Source organism: Centropristis striata, chromosome 21, assembly GCF_030273125.1.
Source record: "Centropristis striata isolate RG_2023a ecotype Rhode Island chromosome 21, C.striata_1.0, whole genome shotgun sequence".
NCBI classification, from domain to species: domain Eukaryota; kingdom Metazoa; phylum Chordata; class Actinopteri; order Perciformes; family Serranidae; genus Centropristis; species Centropristis striata.
The window spans coordinates 20,152,442-20,171,196 of NC_081537.1; the positions used below are offsets into that span (position 1 = coordinate 20,152,442).

Sequence of the window (18,755 nt, forward strand, 5' to 3'; positions counted from 1 at the left end):
TGCAGCTATTTTTCTCAACTTACTTTGAGTTTTCACATTTAAGAAAAAGTACAATAAGACTTTTTTTTCCACCCAAGAAAACAGATAAATAAAATCAAGTATTACAAAACAATGAGAACACATAAACTTGCCATACATTGCCAAAATTCTAATTACTTCCTGTGTAGAAAATTGTATGATTTCTTGCTTTAAAAAAGGCATATTCCTGATCCAGTGTTAAAAGGAAAAAAGCTAAATAAGTTGTTTGCTGTGACATTAAAAACAGAGTCAGCTTCTTTTAGCCAATCTATGACCTCAACTTACATTAAATATGATGTACATACATCAGTAATCTGTATTGACAAAGTTAAGGTATCATAATCTGTATACTTGGAGAAAAAAATGTGAATAATTGAATATTAAATAAGGGACATCTGCTTCCTTTAGTCATCAGAAATGACAGAAACAGAAATACAGGCTGGTATAGGAAAGACAAGTTGCCATAAATATTCATGCAGAGTTATGCCAACATGGTCTTACATATTGTGTACATATCTTGCATTATAAATGAATATGTTTCATAAATAGCTGTCTGTGCTTCTGTTTCTGTCCAGACAGGATGCAATCAGACTTTCACAGAATAAAACATCTTTTAAATAAGCTAAGAAGAAATGTATTCTATTGTATCTTTCATGTGTTTAACCAGACTAAGATGTACAGGTAATGAACAAATGAATCACCCACATGTCAAACTGCAGCATGTATAAGCGACTATCTTCCCTTTTACCGGTCAGCTGACTGATTTATCGATGTATTTAGTGCATTAATAGACTGTTTCTGCGTGTTTCCTGCAGTTACCTGCCCCAGGACAGCTCCCTGCAGTCTGAGACGGTGCACTTCAAGAGGGGAGTGTGTCAGCAGTTCTGTCTGCCCTCACACACCGTGAACCTCAGCGAGTGGGCCGACGAGGAGGTGAGCAGCTCGAGTCTGTCGGCTGAATACTGAAACACACACACACCCGTATGAGACGGAGCTGTGCTGTGGAATTTAAGCACAAGGGCAGATAAAAAGTCGACTGTTTCTCTCCTCAGCTGCTGTTTGACATGGACAAGGAGGTTTTCCCCATGGTGGTGCAGGCTGTCGTGGATGAGGGGGAAGGTGAGTTACTGCCTGTTTATCACACGCAGGGTTTGATGTGAAAGCAGAGCTGCAGAATTTTAAGCAAAGAAGTGTCCGCTGTGTTTAATCTCTACAGAGCATTTGGGGCACTCTCACATACTGCTGGCTACATTTGAAAAGGTAAGAAAGACACTGTTTATCAGAGAAACTGCCTGTGGTGTTATAAATATTCATTATTTTGATTTTAATCTCATCAGTTTTCTAGCTGGAATGCTAAACATTTACAGCTTCTAAAATGTGTGTATTTTCTGCTTTACTTATGTTTTTTATATATCTATCTATAAGGGACTTGATTATTTAATGCTCTCTTGAGTTTGAAACATTACATTTTGCTTTTTGTAAACATTTAAACAATGATGACACATTTCAGGAGATATTTATTTACAGAAAACATTCAAAACTGGGAAACACATTAATGGTATTGGGACTCAAACCTTTCAAAATTGTCACTTTTTCACCTCTTTAGCCTTTTGGGCCATGAAAAGATAATATTTAAGATAAATATTGATATAATATCCAGAACCGTAAAACCCAGAGAATATATAATAATATATAACATACATACATCAAAATGTTACACTATGTAACTTGTTAATCTCAGGTTACTCTTCTAGTTGGACCCTTGCACAGACAGAACTGTTTTAGTTTTATGTAGCTCATATTTGTTTATATTTTGGCAAGTTGGTACTATTACAAGTGTGCAGGATTAGCTATTTCCATTTCTGTCTGGATGTACAGACAACTGTCACTAGATTACTTTGATGTTAAAGAAAGCTTAAAACATGAGGATGATTGTCAAGCAAATTCTGGAGTCATTAGAAGCGTCTGTTTTCTATGATTTCTCAGCAGGTTTATAGAGTCTGTTCTCTGTTCAAGGCTAACCTGATTAAATTAATGATAAACAAAGATAAACAAAAAAAAAGGACAAAAGGCTTCAGGACATTTTTTAGTCCCGTAATGAACTGTTGCTTTTTTTGGCAGCACATGGACGGGAGCTACTGCGTGAAGCCTCTGAAGCAGAAACAAGTGGTAACTACACCTGCTTGTCTTCTCTCCCTTCCTTCCTCCTTTTGTGAAACATTTTTCTATTGTTTTTGAAAGACCAAAGCTGTATTTCCCTCTTGAACATTATGCCTGAACCCACGAGACCCGCAGCCTTTATTCTCCACTATGTTCCTGTTCCCAGGTGGATGGAGTGAGTTATCTACTGCAGGAGATCTATGGGATAGAGAACAAATACAACAGCCAAGAATCAAAGGTAAATATCAGACGGCACAATTTTCTCTGTCTGATCCTCTTTGAGTGTGTCAGAAATAACATGTCTGTCTGACTTTAATATTCTCTTTATTTATTTCTTTATCTCCAGGTTGCTGACGATGAGATCAGTGACAACAGCGCTGAGTGTGTGGTGTGTTTGTCAGATGTGCGAGACACTCTCATCCTGCCGTGCAGACACCTGTGTCTCTGCAACGCCTGCGCAGACACTCTGCGCTACCAGGCCAACTGCTGCCCCATCTGTAGACTGCGTAAGGCTCCACAATCAGAAATACTTAATTTATCGCTAATAAGAAATAGTAATAACCAAGTATGTAAATAAAATAAAGAAAAAAATATATGTATGACAACAATATAAAATACAAATACAAGTCTGATGTAAACCGAGAGATGTACAACTATAAGTATAAATATGGAAATACAGGACTAAATTTGAAGTTAATAGATATATGTACAAATATGTATTTATGTAACAGTAACATGCAACAGTGTAAGTGAGAAATTAATTATCGCACATGATTTCTACAGAAAGTCCGTATTGCATAAAACAGCTTTGATAAACCAAACATAACTAGAAAAATGGTTTCTACTGCTGAAAAACAATTGTTAAAATTAATTGAATCTGCCTCCTAAAGACTCCAACAATGTTAATGCTCCCTTCTTAAAATTCTCTATTTTATTACAATAGAAAATGTGCAATGTTTTAAACCCAAATTGGTACAGAGGCATTACTCACTCAGATGTGTGTCATTAAAAATGTTTATTTAATGCCAAGCAGGAATGACAGGTACAGCTTTTAGACTCTGCACCTGGACAAGAAATGTGTGCGAATCTTTTTCACACCAACAGGCAAATGTACAAATGGATTGTGTGGCTCTTGCAGCGGCTTTTCCTGCATAAGTAAGACCCAAAAAACTCCCCTGACACTTGTATTGTGTAGCACCTGCAAAGAGTGAAATTTACTCCTAACTGTGTTGCCAAGCAAAAAGCATTTCGCTGCTCCTGTTCTATTTGCATGCATATGAATGCGGAAATATGCATATATTTGGCACAGAAATGTTGCCTTTCTATGCAAATGAGCTTCATTTCAAACAGTCTAATTCACAAAGAGCTGCACACAGTTGCAGGGAAATTATTTGCACCTTCTGACAGTTGGTGGTAACTACCCAAGCCTTACAACAGCACTGACAGACTGGAATATTAAATCCCAAATACGGTTTCTCTGTCACATTTCAAATTACTGCCTCAGAGGCAACATTCATATTTTATCACATGGATTATTGTAATCCGATTAAAAAATGGGCTGATTGCACTCAGCTGTGAATCTTTATGAGCATGTTTGTGCTGTAAAATCATTAAGATATAATTCATATCTTCTGTGAATTTGGCCTTTAGAAGAGGCAAATATGGTTATAGTCAGTAGCTGATTCTTAGGTGACAATCGTTTTTTATTCACTTTATTTTCCACTGTTTTGTGCTGATGGAAATTGTGTTTTTGGTCTCATGTAATATGTATTTTTAGGTGTTCCTGTACAGAGGCACAAATTATAGGAAATGTAACAATAGCTACTGCGGCTCATTTATCACCACTGACTGACCACTGCAGCAGCGGAAACTTCGCCTGAAATGTGACGTCTGGGAAAAGCAGGTCTTGTTTTAATGGACACAAAAAGAGAGAGAGACTATAGAAGACAAACGGAGGGAGAGGGAGGGAGGGTGGAAAATAAAGCTTCTTTAGCAGAGCTTGGTTCAGCACCATAAAACGGAGAAAAAACAGCAATTTAACTTTTATTTTTTAACATTTTTCTTCAGTTTCCGGTAGTTACTCTGTTTACTGTTCCTGATTTTGTTTTTGATTGAAAGTGTCCTGGACTGGCACTGCTACAATCACTGAATTCTTTTGTTGTTGAGCTACTCAGCTCAGCCAAATGTATTTTCTCTCACATATGACCTTCATCTTTCCGAATGAATACAAAGTGTCCTCTCTTTTGTCAATAATCAACAGAAATGTTCAGCAGCAGGAAACACTTAATTTCATGCTCTATTTATTTCCAGACAAGCATTAAAAAAACAGCCCAGAATCAGATCTTATTTAACAGCTCTTTAGGCCTATTTATAGCTATAGTCTGAGAAATATCCTGCTCAAATGAATAACTAGCAGTCAGCCCCTCTCCCCCTGGTAATTTGTGACAAGCCTAGTAAATATCCTTACAGTACATGGCAGATGGATTCTCGAGAATTGCAGCTTCAGAAGATCACAAATTTTTATTCTCAATGTGCCCACAAAGGGTGAAATGCAAGCAGAGTCTCAGTGAAATATGCCAAGTATCTTTATTAAGGTGTCTGCCATTTTCCAAATGGTTTCCAATAGAAACTTTTCAGATGGTACTGTGTAACCATCTGGTAGCTTCAGGTTATAAATATCCTGTGTGTTTAAAACTGTGCCAAATTTACCCCTTTTTCACAAAGACAGTTTGTGGAGCCGGTGCAGAATCTCCACTTCTGCCCAATTTGACAGCAAATTGAAACATTTTCTTTTTAGTCAGAAAGTTCAAAAGTGGCACCAACACTTGGCTGTTCCACAACTGCAAACTTTGCAATTGTACATCCTGGATTGTGAGCAGGGTTTTTATGAGCAATTAAAACTTTTTGACCAACATATTTAAAACCAAAAGCTCCCTAATGGACGTAAATGAAACCTGTGGTCCGTAGAGGAGACAAACTGTCTCCTTCAAAAGGATTCAATATAAACTAAACAAGCATCAAGGAAGTCAGGAGCAACCCTTGACAATGCAGTCCACAATTGTTGTCTACAATCTACAATGTCATTTAGGAGACGCTTTTATCCAAAGCGATGTACAAATGAGAGTTAATACAACACAAGCAAGGATGACCTCAAGAAACGTAGCAAGAGTAAGTGCCGTGGGTTCAGTTTGAGTCCATTAGGATGACAGTGCTGTTAGGTAGTGCGAGCGGTCAGTGCAATACTTCTCGTTGTCATCTGTGTAGATCAAATGTGAAGGTGTTCAGTAAAGAGTTGGGTCTTCAGTCTCTTCTTAAAAATTGATAAGGACTCAGCAGATCGGATGGATTTTGGAAGTTCGTTCCACCACCGGGGCACTACAGTCAGCGGAGGAGGAGCCAGACGTCTTTCACTCGAAGAGCGTAGAAAAACGTTTGGCTCCTCCACCGCTGTAGTGCTCTACGTCTCAAACTAGACTCTTCTCCTCTGTAGTGCCCCAGTGTTGTTGTTATGCTTGATGTTAGTGTGAGTGTTGCTAGACCTGAACCCTGAACTAGAACCAGGTTTTGGTGAAATCAGCTATATCTGCAGTTTAATCTTGGCCTTAAAATATACACCAAAAGTGTAGATTATCAGTGCAGATATTATTACATATTATTGGACATACAGATGATTTAAATATTTTCTATTGTCATCTTGTTTGTCCTGAAGCATTCAGAGCTCTGCTGCAGATCCGAGCCATGAGGAAGAAACTCAGCCCTCTGTCACCCACCAGCTTTAACCCCGTCATCACTTCACAGACATCTGACTCGGAGGAACACTCGGTGAGAGGGAGCAGATAAACTGAATACATATAAAATAATGATCAGTCCCAGTCCCAGTGAACTCACCAGTGTCCTCTCCTGCAGGCGTCGGAGCACATCCCTCCAGGCTACGAGGTTGTGTCTCTGCTGGAGGCGTTAAACGGACCTCTGAGCACCTCCGTGGTGAATCCTCCTCCTCTGCACTCCGGTCCCAGCCACGTATCCGGAACGCTGCCCCCGTACAGCAGCGAGCCTCACCCGGCACCGGCCCGCTCCCTCTCCCCTCTCGACCACTCCAACTCCAGTCAGGGACTCAAACTAAAGAAGAGTGGCTCAAAGTGAGTATTCCTGTTCACTTAAGGGGAGACACTACAGATTAATAGAATATTTTTTCAAGATATCACCCTAAAACTTCCCCAGTTTGTTATTTACATGAAGACAATATTTTCTTGCATTACAAGTTTTCAGAAATGTTTAGATATGCAAATAAGGTATTAACTCATTAAATATGCGCTAATTTGAATTTCCTGGACATAAATCAGAACAAAAGTTATTATTTTATTTTGTCCATACATTAGATTTAAAGTTATTTACAGAAGGAAATTGTGATATATCCTTTAATCTGGTATATTCATCTAAACAATCACTAATTATCAATTAAATAACCATCATCACAGCATATATATCTTGCCTATCCGTTAATATTAAGTTCATGTTTTGATGTTACATTTATAGTTACAATTTCAATGTCATGATAAAGAGTTGGGAAATTTTTAGTTTAGGTAACTTAAAGTGCTTAAAAAGCGGTACAACCACTATAAAAAGGAACCATACCCCTCATTACAGCCACCTCCCACTGAAATCTTTTTTTTTAACTTGTCCTTGTCAGTGTTGTTGCAGTGCAGGTAAGTCAAACCCACTTGCTCCTTATTTGGTCTGAAACTTGTCCATTATCTTGTTTATCTTAGGTCACTTTCCCAGAATTCCTCTGTGCTTCCTGAGGAGGAGGATGAGAAGTCCTGCAGTGAATCAGAGGCTTGTCGCCACAAACTTGCCGTGGACCAGCAGGAGGTGTGTGTCTGTGTGTGTCTGTCTGTGTGTATTGTGTGTGTAGGTTTGAGCTCTTCTCTTACCGCTTCTTGTTTCACAGAGCGGAGTGACTCCAGACAGCGAGAACTTGACTCTCTCCTCATCCGGAGCCATCGACCACTCGTCCTGCACAGGAACCCCGCTCTCCTCCACCATCACCTCCCCTGAAGGTAAACACTCGTTTCTCCTTCCACTCTTAACACATCCTAGAGGAGTAGTTTGGATCTTTTCAAGTGTGGTTGTACGAGGTATTCATCAATAGTCAGCCCAACAATTTCTAATTTTATGGGGAGTTGCATGATAACAATTTCTTAACAAACAGTTCATCCTTATAATTCTGTGCAGTGTCTCCAGCTGTGGTGAGGATTGCTACATGCAGTTGGTGAGCACTGTTGTGTTATCAAACCTGGCAACCTAACTGTGAAGCTGTGCAAAGCAACTCTGTCTCTTGAAAGATGTCGCTCTTTATACTATACCACCTTGTCGTAAATACAACGGCCACTAGAGATCTCAACAACAACAAATGTAAATGTAGGTTTTAATAAGCGGCGCTTATTAATAAGAATAATGATGGATAACAACAATAACAAAACATTAAGAAATGTGTTAAATGCTGAGCCCTGTTCTCAGAAATTGCTGTTGTTATTGGAGCTCAACCAATATGAAATTTTTGAGACTGATGCCGATACTGATGTTAGATTAATCAATAACTGATAAGTGGCCGATAGTATTTTTTTTTTTAACTGGAATGAAAATAGACCGTTTTTATGTGGATTGTTCACTGATTTTTTCACCACTCAGCAAGTGTACCCAGAGAGCTACTTTCTCAAACATAAAACTTTATATTTTCCTCACTTTCATTGTACATTATACAAACAATGTATTACTTTGTTAACCAATTCTATAAATCACAAGAAAAAATAAAGAATAAATAGGAATAAAATAAATAGCTAAAAATACATCATTACTGTTCAGTTTCAATCAATTACTGACTATTTAAAAAATAATTTAAAAATGAATAGCTAACATAATTTCTAAATCATGCCAAGCAACATTTTCAGCCTTACATATTGTGTAAAAAGAGTTTTCATAACAGCACATATTGGACAGCATATACACCGATACTGATAGGCCTTTGATAGGCCAATATCGATAATATCTGCCAACGGATATAGCTGTCAGGCTCTAGTTGGTACGTCTCGGGATCCAGAGAGGGAAATAAAGTTCTCAGAGCCCGACCGTGATGTGTGTCTCGTCTGTCTGTCAGACCCAGTGAGCAGCAGCCTGGTCCAGTCAGTGATGTCCATGGCCTCGTCCCACTCGCAGCACTCCCACATCAGCACTGACACCATGTCCTCCATGTCAGGGTCCTACCTGGCCGGGGCCGAAGGCGAAGCCGGGGGGGACGAGGGGGGAGACGACGCCGAGGGCGAGGAGAACCAGGACGCCCCCATGGAGAGCCGAGGACCGTCGCAGCAAGACGGGGTGAGGAGTCCAGGGATGGAGGAGACATTGGCTGCAAGATTATTAAAAAATTCTTGTTAATGCTTATCTTTTCTTTCATTCAGGAGTTTTCCAACGAGCCAAAGGAACAAAACTACTCAGTGGGTGTCGAGGAGCAGGACTCAGAGGTGAGAGCAGAATTTCATTAATGTTCATTTTATTTATTAATCCAACTTTTACAAATTCTTACAAAGCCTTCTTTCATCTTTCTTTAGGGGAACGATGTGACTGAAGAGGACTGCTCCTCCCCGTCTAATGGGAAAGGTAACTATGCTGTCCTTCCCTCACCTTTCACCCCTGAGCCCTGACCCCCCCCCATCCCCCCTTTGCATTTTGTTGCGCTCAGGCCATGTGAAAAAGATATACACCTTTTTCATACAAACTATACATTGACTGAGTGGTCGATCAAATCTATCATTGCTGTCGGTAAATCTTTTTGACTCATGGCTGAGAAATGACAACCCTTTCAAAATAAAGGGATCCTATGTCAGATGTTGTCCTCTAGATGGGGCAGTCCCTTTCAAAATGCACGTGATGTTGGCTGACTCCACCACAACATGCAGCATCAGGACCGGACTGAATGGCTTCTCATACAGCATGTGTGCACCAGAACCTCGGCCCACTTCACAGTGAGCTTGTAAAAACTTAATGAAAATACTAATATGACTGTTGCATCCACAAATAATCCTGTTTTTTAGTCTTACTTAAAGGACTTTGAAGTAACAACTATGATGAAGTTTTATTTTCTCCAACCTTGAAGGACAAAACACTTGATCTTAAAACTCAATAAAAAGCTTCACATTCATTACTTTATTGTTTCAGTTTCACTCTCGGCGTTAAAAATTGTTGCTTTTAGCTGCAACATGCAGTTGTTGAGAGCTGTAAAAAAACAAAAAAAAAAAAACAGTGGTAAATCTTCTAATATCACACTGTAAATTTACTCCACTAAGAAGTCCTGCATTCAAACCTTACTTCAGTAAAAGTACAACAGTATCAGCATCAAAATGTACTTCAAGTGTCAAAAGTAAAAGTACTCGTAATGCAGAATGGCCTCACTCCCATTGTTTTATATATTATTTGATTATTTTATTGATGCATAGATGTAAGCCATGTTTTGATTTTGTAAAGATACAGCTGATTTTAACTACTTAATATACTGTTTCGAGGTTTAAATAAAAAACTCATCATTTTAAATTGATCATGTGTTTATGTTAAATCTTGTCCTGAGTACCTAATGTATCTAAAGCAGTCAGCTAAATGTAGTGGAGTAGTATCAAGTTACATAAAATGGAAATACTCAAGAAAAGTACATGTACCTCAAAATTGTACTTTAGTACCAAACCTGCAGAGAGACACAGTTAGAATCTAGCTGATGAACATAGTGAAGCATTTAGCAGCTAAAGAGACAAATTTTCACCTCAGGAGATGAAAGAGACCAAACATGGAGCTAAAAGTGAGTGAATATTGGGTTTATATTCTCCTGAAAGCTAATGTTGCTCTGTAACTATTGGATGTGAAAATATATCAACCTAAATAACGATGATGCATCAATATTGTTTTCAAAACTTGCTTCTGCAGCTTTAACATCAAAAGTGATGACTAAATTGGCTCTATACTTTTCTTTAGTTAATCAGCACAGCTTCGTCAAAGGTGCCTTTAAACAACTTCATGTCTAGAAAGTAAAAATGTGACAACAACAACAAAGAGCCAGTCTCCACATTAGAGATATTTACTAAGCATCAACAGTGAGATTAATTTAGTGATTGTACCGGGGACCAGAACGTTTAAATTCAAATTCAACATAGTTTAAGCTCAGTTACTACAACTATGTGAACTGAATCAACCAAAAATGAGTCGGACTAACCAAAAAAAGGCTGGGTTTATTTAGTAAACTTTATGAAACAGGCCCTGGGTGATTCCTGAATGTAGGCAACATTAGCAAGCTAATAACACACTAAATATATAAATAATAATAATACTGTATTAACTAATATCGCCATATGAATCCAGCCCCTGAATTGTTCCACAGCTGATGGATCAGACTGTAGAAGTCTGTTTGTGTGCCTTTTATTTATATGTTTCCCCTGTTTTACAGCGTGTTTCCTCTTTGTTTTTATTGATGACCGGTAATCAAGTTATTAGCAGCAATTATTGACTGATTCCAATCGATCCGTGCATCCTTTCATTCACAACAGGAAACGAGCACGTAGAGACATCCTGTGACGAGGTTCTGCTGCACAGCAGGCGGCTGGCTTGCATTTGCATGATTTTGCACCTCAAATAAAGATGTTTGTATGTGTTTGTATATTTGTGAGCTTGTGGGTTTACTGAGGTGTGATGTGTTTGAAAAAGAAGCTCTGCACCATTTGCTTTTTTTAGCTGCTGCATCATGAAGTGAAAGCTTCCTCATGCTCTCATCTGTGTGTGTGTGTGTATATGTGTATATGTGTGTGTGTGAAAGGGAGTGATGGAGTGTTGAGGAGGGTGTTGTGGTGTGCAGAGCGTCAGTGACCAGTGAAAACAACAAGGTCACCTTCATTAGACAGCAGTTTGAAACTTGTATGTAAATTAGTTTCTCTGTGGTTTGTGTTTGTGTGTGTGTGTGTGACACCTGGGGCCCGACTGAAATAATCTACCTGTGTACCTGTGAGTTACCGAATGACCTTTCAGTTCTTTAGGAGACGAGCGGACCTGTGCTGCCTGACAGACTGTGAATGTGCACACGCGCTGTAGGATGTGTGTTTGCATCTGCACCAGCGCTGCCAGACAGCTTCTGTATGTGCCCTGTCTGTGTCTCTGTGCTGAGCTGCCAATCATCCAGCCATCTTCTTCCTCATTAGCACACACACATGCTGCACACACACACACACACAGGCTTGCTGCAGGCATGAGGCACTTGCACATATTAAACATGTCCGTATCTGTTATCTGGCCATGTTGGAGAAGGCAGAAAAATGCAGATGGTATATATCAATATTTCTGTCTCGTATGTCGTTTTACCTCATTAATAAGAAAATAGACGACAAAATCAGAAGACTGTTCACACCAGTGTGTCAGGCTTTAGAGTAAAGAGTTGCAGCTTTTAAACATGATGGCGGATCATTTTAAATAATCCCAAAACATGAAAAATATCCCAACATATCTGTTTATGGTTTATATATTATTTCCATTTACTGAAATGTCAGTGTGACTAAAACCCTGGTTCCAAAAAAGTTGGGACACTGCCTAAAATGTTAATCAATTTAATTAATTAAAAACAAAGTGCATCAAATTAAAAATAAGTACATATTTACAAAATAAAACAAAATATTTCTGGCTGAACATAAAACATACTGTCTTTTTTCAGGTTTAAATTTAATATATGTCACAAAGAATGAGCATTTTTCAACTTTTTTGGAATTGTAGTTTTTTTTCCACTCAGAAAAAGTGAACGTGGTGGTGAATCAAAGCTAAATTTAAAATCAGTTGTTTAAAGTGTGGAGTGTTGCATATCTTAAAAAACATTTGATTCGTAATATTTTTTTAATATGTAAAACACAGCAGTCTTATTAATTAAATACCTGTCAATTTGAGGTAATTCATGACATGGATACAGAGATCACATAAAAAAATCTAATATTGCCTTAAAGCAGTTCTCGCATTTACTGCTGCATGACCCACAAAACCATAAGCTATTATAAGGATAATTATAACAAAACAAAACAAGATTTACGATAGCACCGCCAATAAAACAATAAAATAAATTAATAAGAAGACATGAAACGTAGAAATAAATCATAGCAAGAAAATTATAACAATAAAACAAATTGTGTGGGAGGGTAAGACAGCAAATGAAAGTGATTGATGCCACAATATAAATGATACAGCAGCATTTTTCGAAGGATGACAATATTTTTCCATGAGATAATATAAATATATCACATATAGTGTCCGGTGTTTAAACCTGACTTAAGTACACTCTTTTTCTTCAAACAACAGCGCTCTGAGTTAAGTGCAAAGCGTCAGACTGGATTCATGATCACAGCCAAAGCTTTGTAACAAACTTTCTTACTATATTGATTGTTATTTTTATTATTTTAAACATTTTCTCCTGTGTTGCCTTTTAGAAGCCCCTATAAAAGCAGTTGAAAAGACAGAATAGGCATAAATCTTTCTTGCTGTATTGATAGTCTAAAGAGCAAGATGAGCATTGCATTTTTCTTTTCTTCCTGTAAACAATCTGTCCCTTTTGTACATGTTGTTGTGTTAATTTAAATCTTGCAAAACAAGCCTTGCAAGTAACAGATCTCATGTGTTGGATTATTCTTCTTTCATGATTCCTTCGACTTTAAAATGCTCATCCTGGTCATGTTTGCCCTCTCCGTTTGAGAACCACTCTAAGACTATTGACACTGAGGATCAGAGCGAAGTAGCTGATTTGGGTGTCCTTTAAATCTTAGTCTTAGTTAATCTAATAGAAATATTCTATCATTTATTATTTCCTTTAAAGCCGATCCAGCATGGCCGACCTCCCCCTCCTCCCCCCCCTCCTCCTCCCTCCCTCACCCTGCCTGTCCCACACACCCCCCCTCCCCACCCTGCTGTGCCTGGCTGCTCTTGTTTGACCTTTGCCCTCGCTTGCAGGTGGGCGGAGCAGGTGTCCAGAGTTGGCCAATAACAATCAGGGCGTCGCCCTCTGTGACACGCCCTCTTTGGGGCTGGATAATGAGCAGGCTCCCGACAGCCGATTCGCCGGTGAGTGGCAACCTCTCGAACATGGACCGATGAGAGCTGAGGACCGGGAGTGATGAGAGTGAGGGGAGGAAAAGTGAGGAAGATGAGGGGAGTAACAGAGAACAAGTGCATGAGTCAGAATCATTAAGGATCTCTGACACATTAGCTTGCAATGCTAACATGCTAATGCAAATTAGAGCTAGAAAACAAACAATTAGATGTCTTGTAGTGACCAGAGAGGAGGTTTTGTAGCATCTTTGCCCAGCATGAAGATCTGGAGCCTTCCTCTTCTCTTCATCCCTACCCCTTTGGTGTTGTGGTGCTTCATTGCTTCTTCAGTACCGGTTAGCTCTCCCTCCTCTCCCTCCTTTAGCTCAAGCCCTGGTGTGTGTCTGTGTGTGCTTCTTATTGTATGAGTGCTTTTCGCATGCTGGTGTCTTTCTGTTTGTGTGAGAGAGAAAAGAGTCCCAGAGTGTGACGTTCATGTTCAGCGTCTGCCAGCTCCAAGCCGCTTTGCCAAAACATCTGCAAATCATCCTCACACCCCTCCATCCTCCCCCCCGTCCTCTCCTAACCCTCCTCCCTGCTTCCTAACACTCGGCGGGTTGCTGCGATGAGAGCTAAAGGCATCACTTTTGGTTGTTTAACTAACATTTGAGTAATTCTGGGGTTGCCTTTCAGCCTTTAGCTCTGCATCCTCCTCTAAAAAAACCCTGATTTACCTCCATCTCCTTGAACCTAACACCCCCCTCCTTTGGTCTTTTTTGGTGGATGGTGTGACATGTTTTCTCTTTCTGTGTCGTAAAAGTGTTCTGTTATTTCTCTGTTTCTCTCCTTATCCCCCGTCATTCTTCACATCTTCTGCTGTCTTTTCCTGGACATTTTCCTTCCTACCTCTCTTCTCTCTCTCTCTCTCTCTTTTCTTCTCTTCTCTTCCCTCTCTCGCCTTCTTTCGGATGGACAGATGAGGAGTCGTGCCCAGTGCACATTGAGGACTAGGTATGGAGTTATGGCTAGATGGTAGATCAGACACCAGGGTCATACAGTGTTTAATGTAGCGTGCATGAATCATAACAATCACCTTCTTTTTTTATGAGTACAGAAACAAAGCAATAGTGACAAGGTGAAAACAGAAAATTATGATACATTTATAAACAAACAAGCGAACAAGCTAGATTCAAACTTAAAATTAAAAAAGAGAAGGAAATAATAATGTTTAAATCACAGTAGATGCAAGATGTTATAATTAAATGAGTGTGAAGTTAAATATGCCTTATGTTTATGTGTATGATTGTGTGTGTGTGTAAATTAATACAAATTAATAAATTAAAGTTATTTTGATAATAGTAAATCAATAATAATAATAATAATTATTATAATACTATAGTATAATAATAATAATAATATATTATACTATTATTATACTTATTAACACTATATATGAATATATTATTATTACTATTATTATTATACTATAGTATAATATTATTAATATACTATAGTATAATAATAATAATAATAATAATGATAATGATAAAATGAATCATACAAAATAAAACAATTACATGGTTGTAAGAAAGGAAGATTAAATACAAAAACAAATAAAAAAATGACATAATACTTACTTTCAGGTTGTACAGTAATACTTGAGGTGAAGTAGCTAATTGCTGATGTAATTCATTTTTCATACTCTCTGTGGTCGAGTCCTAAAACTATCAATAATTCATTTTATTCCCCGGCTGATATTTACCGTTATTAACTGCGAGTCAGCACTGTGTTTGTTGTTGAGTTTAACCGAAGTGACCTTTATCACAGGACGACAGGTTGATGCGTGCTGTTGGTGTGTGCACAGTGTAACTATCCAGGGTCAAAATGATGTATGATATAGAATATTATTTTGTGTTTTCAATAAGCAAGGTGTTACATTTCAGCAAATATAGCAGGTTTGTGATGCAGTTTGTGGCACAAGTCAAACAAGTTTTAAGTTTTAGCTCCTTGCAGGATAAAGGATAAGGATTATTTTATTGAAGGTCCAAACCAGACTGCAGGAGGAGTCAGAATTTTTTTTAAATGATTCTACAGGATGAGAGGAGAAAGGGAGTTTGAATATGAAATACTTCAAAATGCTTTTTGTAGCATTTTGTGATATAAAAGAGATGAGAATTTGCCCTTTGAAATTTGAAAATGTCCCATTCAGGCACAGCAAAACCAGGATCAAGCAAAAAAAACTATGATCTCAGTGAGTCTCAGTGCCTTAAATTTGTGCTGTAAAGTGGTGGAAAACATTTTGAGCCACATGTTAAAAACCTGACAGGCCAGTGTGACTTGTCAGAACCAGCACAAAGTGACCATGCAAAGGTAACTGCTCCGTAACTTCATTCTGTCGCAGTCGTACTTGCACGCAGCTGGATTCACAAGCTCACAAAATCCATGCAAGAATTGCAAGATGGCAGGCAGCAACTCTAATTTCACAAAATCACAAACGCCACTTTCACACCATCCGTATTTAAGAAAAAACCCCAGTTAGTTTTCACACATGGACAGGAAAAGGAATCACTCACTTCAAACACATTTTCCATAATAACAACACACTGGTTTAATTTCCTCACCATGTCCAGGAGTTTGGCATTGGGAGCAAACAATTTCTGGAATATATGCAGCTTAATTCATCCATTCAAACAAAGTGTAACATTACAGCGGATAACCTGGATCTTCTGCTCTCAACCTCGGATTAAATTAACATCCCTTCTGCAAAAAAACAAATCTCCAAAAAAACACAATCATATCACACTCTGACAAAACACTATCCTTACCAATAATAACATGGGAACAAGACCTGTCCATCAATCCTGATGCCAACTTCTGGACCCAAGTTTGCAAAACCTCCTTTTTCTGTTTTGCAATTGGGAAAAAAGGCAAAAAAAAGATGGCATGAGATCAGAATATTGGCGAGAATAGCATCCACGGTAGAAACAATATTGCAAAATCTCTACCGTTGCACTGGAAATACTGTCATATTGCCAAACTCTAACTTATTGTCAAACTCAGGCAGGAGAAGATAAAATTGTAAACTAGTAGAATTAGCTGAGAAATTAGTAGAAAACGAGTCGGATTTGGAGCTGTGTCTTGGTTTTTGGTAAACGGAGTCATAAAACTGTCCTCAGGGAGTTTGGGGGAAATTTCCTCTGGATGACGATGTTGCAACATAACCCTTTCTCTCTCTCTCTCTCTCTCTCTCTCTCTCTCTCTCTCTCTCTCCGCTTCTTCTCTCCGTCAGGTCTTATGTACCTCGGGGGCTACAGGCCTGTTCTGGAGCCCCTCCCCCACCACACCTCCACCAGCAACATCAACCTGGAGGAGCAGGGTGCTGAGAACAGGGACGGCCAGAGTCCTAAACATCCACGCCGCGGACCACTCATTGTGTAACACACACACACACACACACACACACACACACACACACAGACTTCTCTGTCCAGAGTCAGCTCTTCTTACCCTGCCATAGTGCTGCATTGCTGGATACTGTCCTGACTGAGCAGGGAACCCCCACCATCCATCTGAACACTTCCCGGACTGATTGTCGTTGGCGCTGAACTCCTCTCGAGGAGGGAAGAGGAACAGAAGGACATCACACATCTGTTGTCTGCACTTTTTTTTTTTTTTTTTTTTTTTTATCTCACAGGGGTTTCTTTCTTTCTTTGTTTTTATGTCTGTGACCTTACTCGTTGTGGGATTTATTAGCTAAGTTATTATTTATTACCTGTAGGTCTAACCAATGAGAGCTGCGTATTGTGACACTATCTCTAGAAAAATCCATGCTGCTCCTCTCCTTTCCTCTATTACCAGCCAAACAGTCAGGGGCTACTGTGATCGGCAATCTGATTTATTACTAACTTCTTCTCTCTTATAAACTGTACAAGTGTGCGGACGGTGTTTAAAAGTCCGCTCATACCGGACTACCTTATCTTAGCGAACTGCAGACTCCTCTCTTTGGATCAGGGAGCTCCCGTCTCAACTTCGCATGCAGCTTTTCCACCTCTGCTGATGTTTTCCTCTCATTCCGGCCACGATTTACAAACAACCTCTGCTGAATGTGAAGCAGTCGGACTTGTTAAGGCGGTGGACCAGCCATGAGATGGCGGCCAAACTGAACAGAAATGGACTGAAAACGAGAAAAAGACAGAATGTAGGACGATGAATCTCTTCGAAGGGGAATGTATGTGACATTTAAATCGTCGTCTAAACTGGAATTATACATGAACTCTTAACTGCTTCTCCACACACACACACACACACACACACACACACACTCACACTCACACTCACACTCACACACACACACACACACACACACACACCGCCATCCTCTCCTTCTGCAGCTCCATCTTAGCATGTCAGTATTATCAAACTGGAAACCAACACGTACCACCAAGCAATAAAGATGCCGGAGCTGCATCCTCTTCTTCTCTTCTCCTGCAGGAGGACGCTCACATGCGGTTCAGACACAAACTGTTTGCACTGGCCTGTTACATTTGAATTCAGACATTTCAAAGTGATTAAATGATATTTTTTATTTTGCCATTATAAAAGGGATTCAATGTGAGAAAAAACATAATTTGAAAACCTAAAACATGAGATTTAGGCCACATTGTGGTTAGCTGGTATCTCGTTCACCCTCTTCTTCTCTCCCCGACGAGCCCTTTTCTCCTCGTTTATGAAGCTTTTTAGTTGTTTTTTTGTATAACTTAAATGTATAGCTCACCTGATGTCGATGTTCTCTGTTAACCGTGTTTTTAATTTGTTGCAAAACACTGTGTCGTTTACTAGAATGTGGATGAAAAATATGTGAAAAATTTGTAAAGGTTTACACACTAGCGTGCACACACACACACACACACACACACACACACACGTGTGCGCTCACGTAACAAATAACTGAAAAGGGACGACATCAACATTTAATGCACTATTAGCTGATTCCTAGACGACACACTTTGCGGTGCATGAGGCGATAGTAGAGTAAGCATGTTAGTCTAGGTCAGCCTGCACCCTCCTGTAGAATACTTGATGATGGATCACTGCACACACGTAAAGCCGGACCATATCCTTCTGCAGTGTTAAATATCGGTTGCTGGCTCTCTACTCCCTCGGCCCGAGCGGTCGAGATTACTGCACTACTATATCCAAGCTGCAAACAGTCACTTGATCACAGTCCGAATGTGTAGATGAAGCCGTTCTCTGGCACCAGGCGCAGTATGATATCAAAGGAATGGGTCCCGAATCTGCAAGACCCCCACTTTTCTAGAACTACGAGTGAAAAATGTCAAAGAAAACATCAAACGGACAATAAAGTTTTTGCAACTAAACGGGTCACTGAGTGATTTCCTGTTGATTTGAAATGGGAGAGATTCATTTATCAGCGCAGGGTTTTTGTTTTGATTCACGTCCCCGAACATCAAACGCAGCTCTGA

The 18,755-nt window shown here is 39.3% G+C and overlaps 1 protein-coding gene across 8 annotated transcripts in view; it reads left to right on the forward strand.

Annotated features, from left to right (window-relative positions):
• The window catches only part of rnf157 (ring finger protein 157), a 28,722-nt gene extending 10,072 nt beyond the window's left edge, over window positions 1-18,650 (forward strand). The window contains exons 5-20 of one of the 8 annotated variants that reach the window (XM_059324031.1): window positions 834-951; window positions 1,071-1,137; window positions 1,235-1,278; window positions 2,140-2,187; window positions 2,345-2,416; window positions 2,525-2,684; window positions 5,888-6,000; window positions 6,085-6,317; window positions 6,948-7,050; window positions 7,130-7,238; window positions 8,336-8,553; window positions 8,637-8,699; window positions 8,787-8,835; window positions 13,195-13,305; window positions 14,249-14,283; window positions 16,562-16,682. In XM_059324031.1, coding sequence (XP_059180014.1) covers window positions 834-951; window positions 1,071-1,137; window positions 1,235-1,278; window positions 2,140-2,187; window positions 2,345-2,416; window positions 2,525-2,684; window positions 5,888-6,000; window positions 6,085-6,317; window positions 6,948-7,050; window positions 7,130-7,238; window positions 8,336-8,553; window positions 8,637-8,699; window positions 8,787-8,835; window positions 13,195-13,305; window positions 14,249-14,283 — 1,543 coding nt within the window. In that variant the 3' untranslated portion in view covers window positions 16,562-16,682. Of the gene's footprint in view, window positions 1-833; window positions 952-1,070; window positions 1,138-1,234; window positions 1,279-2,139; window positions 2,188-2,344; window positions 2,417-2,524; window positions 2,685-5,887; window positions 6,001-6,084; window positions 6,318-6,947; window positions 7,051-7,129; window positions 7,239-8,335; window positions 8,554-8,636; window positions 8,700-8,786; window positions 8,836-9,048; window positions 9,524-10,766; window positions 10,826-13,194; window positions 13,306-14,248; window positions 14,284-16,561 lie in introns of those variants that run through there. The other 7 variants (XR_009389363.1, XM_059324029.1, XM_059324028.1 and 4 more) reach the window with 7 other exon arrangements.
• The last annotated feature ends 105 nt before the right edge of the window (window positions 18,651-18,755 follow it).